Source organism: Cervus canadensis, chromosome X (genome assembly GCF_019320065.1).
Source record: "Cervus canadensis isolate Bull #8, Minnesota chromosome X, ASM1932006v1, whole genome shotgun sequence".
NCBI classification, from domain to species: Eukaryota; Metazoa; Chordata; class Mammalia; order Artiodactyla; family Cervidae; genus Cervus; species Cervus canadensis.
The window spans coordinates 80,008,601-80,015,925 of NC_057419.1; the positions used below are offsets into that span (position 1 = coordinate 80,008,601).

General features: G+C 35.3%; 1 protein-coding gene across 2 annotated transcripts in view; it reads right to left on the bottom strand.

Annotated features, from left to right (window-relative positions):
- Positions 1–6,758, bottom strand: part of SH3BGRL (SH3 domain binding glutamate rich protein like) — an 84,077-nt gene extending 77,319 nt beyond the window's left edge. The window contains exon 1 of one of the 2 annotated variants that reach the window (XM_043458667.1): positions 6,343–6,758. In XM_043458667.1, the coding sequence (XP_043314602.1) occupies positions 6,343–6,396 (54 nt within the window). In that variant the 5' untranslated portion in view covers positions 6,397–6,758. The remainder of the gene's footprint in view (positions 1–6,342) is intronic. The other variant, XM_043458669.1, reaches the window with a different exon arrangement.
- Positions 6,759–7,325: the final 567 nt, after the last annotated feature.

The following is a 7,325-nucleotide window of genomic DNA, read 5'->3' on the forward strand; positions in this document are numbered from 1 at the left end:
CAGGGTATCTCTCCTGACCCAGGGATTAAACCCATGTCTCCTGCATCTCCTGCATTGCAGGTGGATTCTTTACCACTGAGCCACTGGGGGGAGGGTCGACCTTAAGGTTTATTAATCAAAGCCCTTTCCTTGACAGAATAGTATTTGAGCTAAAAATAAATTTATTTTATCCTTTTCTCCTACCATATTATGAAATTTTTACTAAACTTCTGCAATGCATTCTTTCCTACTACCATTTGAATTTCAAGAATCCAAGAGTCATGATCATTGGTAAGTGTGTTTCCCAAGCCTCTTTAAATTGGACAAAATTATTCCAAAGGTTTTGCCATTGCTGCTGTGATGTTAAGGAAATCAGCCACTAAATATAGGACATCAATCTAAAGGTGCCGATCTTTAGACTGTTCCTGCATTTGCCTCATGAGAGCTGCCATTTCCCATGGTTCAGGGTATCCAAAAAGCATGTCCAAATGGCCATGTCATGAAATTTCTAATTTTGCTCTTCCAAATAGCTTATGAATATCTTTACACAGCATTTAAACAAACCTTGGCAGCTATGACAAAGACCACAGCATATTTCAAATTAATGTTCTATTTATAAATACAAAGAGCAGTGGCCATATATGACAAATCCACAGCTACCATCATACTCAATAGTGGAAAGTTGAAAGCATTTCCTCTAAGATCAAGAACAAGACAAGGATGCCCACTCTTGTCATATTTATTCAACAGAGTTTTGGAAGTCCTACCCATGGTTACCAGAGAAGAAAAAGAAATAAAAGGAATCCAAATTGGAAAAGCAGAAATAAAGCTGTCACTGCTTGCATATGACATGATACTATATGTAGAAAATCCTAAAGATGCTACCAGAAAACTACTAGAGCTCATGAATGAATTCAGTAAAGTTGCAGGATACAAAATACACAGAAATGTGTTGCATTTCTATACACTAACAATGAAAGATCAGAAAAATAAATTAAGCAAACAATCCTATTTACCATTGCATCAAAAAAATAATATACCAGGAATATACTAATACAACTGAGTGACTGAACTGAACTGACACTTACCTAAGGAGACAAAAGACCTGTTCTCTGAAAACTATAAGATGAAAGAAATTGAAGACTACACAGAAAGATGGAAAGATATATCATGTTTTTGTACTGGAAGGATCATATTTTCAAAATGACTATACTACCCAAAGTGATCTACAGATTCAATGCAATCCCTATCAAAGTATGAATGACATTTTTCACAGAGCTAGAACAGACAATCTTAAAACTTGTATGAAGAGACAGAAGATCCAAAACTAAAAAAAAAAAAAAAAATCTTGAAAAAGACAACAGAACTGGAGAATCAGGTTTCCTAACTTTAGGTTATACTAGAAAGCTACAGTCATCAGAACAGTATGGTAATGGCACAAAACAGAAATGTACATCAATGGAACAAAATAGAAAGCCCAGAAATAAACTCATGAACCTATGTCCAATGTTTCTATGACAAAGAAGACAAGACTATAAAATGGATAAAAGATGGTTTCTTCAATAAATAGTGCTAGGAAAACTGAACAGTTACATGTTAGAAAAATGAAATGAGAACATTCTTTAATACCATAAACAAAAGTAAACTCAAAATGAATTAAAGACCCAAATATAAGACTAGATACTATAAAATTCTTAGAGGAAAACATAGGCAGAACACTCTGACAAATCACAGCAAGATCAATTTTTGATCTATCTTTCAGAGTAATAGAAATAAAAACAAAAATAAACAGATGGGACCTAATTAAGATTTTCACAGCAAAGTAAACCACAAACAAAATGAAAAGACAACCTTCGGAATGGTAGAAAATATTTGCAAACAATGCAACTGACAAGGGATTAGTCTCCAAAATTTACAAACAGTTCATGCAGCTCAGTATCGAAAAAAAACAAACAACACAATCAAAAGTGGGCAGAAGACCTAAAGAGACATTTCTCCAAAGAAGACATACAGATGGCCAAGAGTCACATGAAAAGATACTCAAATCACTATTAGAGAAATGCAAATCAAAACTACAGTGAGGTATCACCTCACACCTGTCAGAATGGCCATCATTAAAAAGTCTACAAATAATAAATGTTGGAGAAGCTGTGGAGAGAAGGGAACCCTCCTACACTGGTGGTGGGAATGTAAATTGATACAGTCACTATGGAGAACAGCACAGCAGTTCCTTAAAAAACTAAAAATAGAGCCACTATATGATACAGCAATCCCACTCTTGGGTATATATCCAGAGAAAACCATAGCTCAAAAGGATACATGCACCCCAGTGTTCTTTGCAGCTCTGTTTACAATAGCCAAGAAATGGACACAACCTAAATATCCATCAAAAGATGAATGGATAAAGAAGATGTGGTACATATATACAATTGAATATTACTCAGCCATTAAAAAGAATGAAATAATGCCATTTGCAGTAATATGGATGGACTTGGGGATTATACTAAGTGAAGTAAGTCAGACAAAGAGAGATAAATATCATCACTTATACGTGGAATCTTAAAAAAAATGATACAAATGAACTTATTTGCAAAATAGAAACAGACTTAGAGAATGAACTTATGGTTACAGTGAGGAAGTTTGTGTGGTGGGGGGTAAACTGGAAGTTTAGGATTGACATATACACACTGCTATACTTCAAATGACTTTCCATGAAAAAAAGAGCAGCAAATACTCTTTCACATAATGCAATTATTATTGAGAATACTTGAGAATCATACAGATGAAGAACCGTGGCTTGTTGTTTTATGTCCATATTATCCAAACGAAGAAAATACTGCCTAGTGACTAATGCTTTGGCAATCACTAGCTTTTATAACTCAAACACAGAATAATGCCACAGAGGAAAATTATGTAGAATTCATTTACTATACAGACAATCTAAGCTACAACTAGGTTGTTTTAACAGTAAAACAAAAGAGATCATTTTACAAAAGTTAGTTCATAAATAATACCCTCAGAAATTTACCACAATCTATCTACTCAATCTTAAAATTTCTATACTAATTACATCTAGAATGCATAGATGCCCCTCTGGGGCTGCAAAAAAAAAATAATAAAATAAAATAAAACACATAGAGACCCTGAAATGGAGATAATTATGGACCTGAGGAAAAGTATGGGAAGAATACTCTAAGTCAGTTATAATTCTCCATGTTATTATCACTCTAGAGATCCTGATCAAAGGCCAAGGTTGATTTTTGTTATAAGTTATTGAAATTCATTAAGTTTATTATAAGCTCTGTGCTTACTATTCCTCTTCCATTAAATGCAAATTTATAGGACATTAAAATTTCAAGAAAAAAAAACATGACATGGCATATACTATTGTGTTACAGTAAGTCAAAACATGCATAAGCAGTTCTGAGCAGGCAGAAATCACTTCCTATAGGCAAACAACTTAGGAGTTGAATTCTTGCTAAATGGTTTTTACTTAAAAAATTTGAAAAACAGTATTAAGACCTGAATTTCATCCTTTTCCTATACGAGACCAATTCCAAATGTGCATCTTCTCTATATCTCTGGCCTTAAGTAAATTTAGCACACTTATTGACATTCACCTTTAGACATACTATCCCTCCTCTATACTATATCCTCATTTTTCTATCCCCCTGATTGTATATGCCCAAGCAATTCCACTTACAGGACTTACTCCCTTCTCTTCACATTTATATCTGCATGCCTCCTAGCTGTCACCCATCACTTGGAGGATGTATTTCTTTAAACATGTATCATTTGGATTCAAACAGCTTGTATTAGATTCAAGCTCTGTGGCTTACTAGTTGTATGATCTTGAGAAAGTTGTTTAACCTCTCTGAACCTATATTTCCTTACCCTAAAAACACAGATAATCGTAGGATGTAATTCATAAGACTAGAAATTGCCAAGAAAAAATGAGATAGTATCTGACACATTTAAGTGTTCCTACTTACTATCACTATTATGGCTATTATCAAGAAACTTCATATCATTTTATAATGGTATAAAAACCAACATACTCACTTTCATTTCTAAACTTTTGAGAAGCAAGGGCTATACCTCTGTAATTGGGGCAGAGTTGAATACAAGTTTGAAACCTTTTTTTAATTGGACTGTGAAGGCTAGGTACTCTTGAGTTAAGGTCACACCAAGTTGTAATTATCATAGATCCTCCCTTACTTGATAAAACATCTAGTGTTGGTAATTTTATTAAAATCACTAACAGGAGTAAGAAAACAAAGATTTCACAATCCAAAAACAAAAGCTTTCCTTCAAATGTTCTTCAGAGAACTATACTTAGTCACTTATAGAAGCATCTCACTTTGTGCAATTGTTGGGTTCCTGTTAGGATGTTTGCCTCAAAATTTCTAAATCATATGTTAAAATACAACATCACAGCATTCTTAAAGGAAAGACCTTAGTATTGCAAACTGAAGAGTCCCCATTTATGTTATAAAATAACTCTTCTGAAGCTTACTAATTTTACACTGTTTTAATATTATTTAAAAGTACTATAAGATTATAATAAAACAAAAATTTATTTTGGCAATATGCAGTAGACTTTTGATAACAGGTTTACAAGAACTATAATTACTGCAACAACAGACAAATCTATAATTATCCATAAGAAAAATAATTGAAACAAAACACAAAAAGCATAAATACTTCTTATTTGCATAGTCTTCAACAATGGAATCTGGAAAAGGACATAGTAGGAGACAGTAGTCATTTTCAAGGCCATAAGAAACTTAAGTCTTAACAAAGAAAGAGGTACAGTTGTTTCTACTTGAACAGAAATTCTTAAAGGAGTTTCTTGTTGAATCTGCCTTTTAGGAAGGGGTAGAAGAGCAAGAAAGCAAAGAATAAATGAGCAGTATTGAAACTGCATGTTATCCAGTGAAATCATCAAAACTAACTTCCTGATCTGTTCAACCTAATTTGGGATTTAACTAAAGGTATTAAGCTGATCTTCTAAATTTTACAATTATTGTATTGGACTTGAAACTCTGAGCAGCTCAAACATTATTTCAAATATCACAATTAATATATATGGAAAATAATAAGGCAAGAAGCTCATAAAATGAGGTTCAAAGACAATATAAGAAGTTTTCTTTTTGTTTTCAACCTAAACTTACTCCAAAATATAACCTTAAGTATTCTATTTCAAAACTGTCTAAATACACCCACATATAGTTGCCAGACAAGTTGAAGGTTCAAAGTTCTTGTGATTTCGCACAACTTTCAGTTCTATTCTAAATCCTCTTGGGGGTAAACAAAACAAAAATACATAAAAACAAAAAATATGGACTTTTTTTTTGTTGCTGCTGCTCTAAAGCTCAGAAGAGAGAGGGGGTTTGTACATTCTACATCCCGAACCCATATCCTGAGCCCAAAAAGCAAAAAAAAAAAAAAAATCTGCTTTTTGCGAATTGTGAAAGAGACACTTTTATTTACCATGCATATACACTCAGCTTTCCCCTGGTTTACCCTATTGCTCCCCACAACTGTTGAAAATTGTGATTCTACATTAAGAGCACATGAATGAGAGGGGGATGTCCTATCAATTGAAGAAGCGGTCACTGGGGTCTGTGACAACAAAAGAAGCCACTTGTTAGTTCTCTTTCCAGTTCTCAATATATTTGAAGCATTTAGAAACTATTCGAAGTAATATCTTTTGAAAGAAAAGAAAAAGTCAAAATAAGGGAACATATGGAAGGAAAAAACACATCCCTTGTCACATTGTTTAAAAAAAAAAAATTATCATTGTTCCTGATGTCTCCCATCCTGCCTAGTTCTAACAGAGTCTTTAGGCCGAAGTTAAATAACTCTCTCTTACACATTGGCAAAATATAACTCTTTGATTATAGGGGTCTCTGTGAAATATAATCACAGTGCCTTAGTAGGCCTCCACTTCATCATCATCAGTAAGACCATGTTTTACATCCCTTACAGATGTGCACCCTTGTCCCTTGACTCCATACTAAGAACACATATGTGAAATGTCCCATTCTTACAAGTGTGTGACTTGATTTCTTCACCTAACCCTAAAAACCCTATACCACCATCTCCCATTTACCAAAACTCCGAAGCTTTCTTTTTACTTCAAAGAAGAAATGTGGCCCTAACGTCGTAAGGCAAATAAAGCTAAATTCCATGGAAAAATGAAACCGATGCAACAAAGAGAAGAAAAGGGAAGACAGGGGGTTGGGTGGGAAGTGCCTGTGTCTGCCGAAGGAGAAGCTGCCAGACTAACTTCTGCAATTCAAGGGTTCTGGGGCAGCAGGAGACTGATGTGTAGAAAAATAACAAAGGTGGGCTTCCCACCTTCCTTACCGCCATGGAGCCAGAGGAAGATGCAATATACACACGGATCACCATCTTGGGAACAGCTTCTGTAGTTTGAATCCTGCAAACGGCTGGAGAGCAGCTGCAGCAAAGGCTGGAATCAAGCTAAGGGCAGTACAGAGGTTGGAAAAGAAGGGTGGGGGAAGGTGGAAGGGGAACTTGCCAGAGCCCCGCCCTTGGCTGCTTTCACTGTGCTTCGACCGCTGCAATCCCAGCCCCAAAGCCCAGAAGGCACAGGCTCGTTTGCATCATTTCTTTTTTTTTTTTTTTTTTTTAATTGGGAATCTCGAATAGCACCGCGAGATCTGTTGAAACATTTATTTTTGACTGTTCACTCCCGGAAAATAAAGAAAAGAGAAAGAAAAAGAAAGGAGCGTTGAGTTAAATCTGATTGCAATGAAGGACCTTTCCTCACGGAGACTCAAAGTTCTGCGCCTTCCAGCTCAGCAATGTATACAAATAAGATGCTTTCTTTGAAAGAGGAAGTTCTCCTTTGGAAGAGGAAGTTCTACGTTGAAACCAGACATTAGTAAGAAAGCCCAAGTTCTCAAAGCCTTGTGCATTTTAAGATTGCTATTTTGTAGTGACTGTTTTCGTGTTAGCTGGCGGCAGGAATTGGACCCTGAAGGACTGAGTGCTGCGGCTTAGGAAAAGTATCAGGTTTCCACAAGTCCAGAAACAGCAGGATTGGTTTTCTTTTTGAGTTTTGCTTTTTGTTAAATTAGGGAATCCTGCTTCCGTGAGAATTCTCAAGAAGCCTGATTGACTGGCAAACTCAAGAATGGAGGAAGAAATTGCAAATAAAAAATTGAAAATACACTGTAAGAAAGTGGATGATTTTTGTTTTGTTTGCTTTGTAACTGGTTATGGAAAGGGAATTTGGATCATATGTTGCAGGAGATGTGGAAATGGGGAACAGAGAGAGCAAACGGTTATTTGTAGCTCTAGGGAAGTGAGCAAAT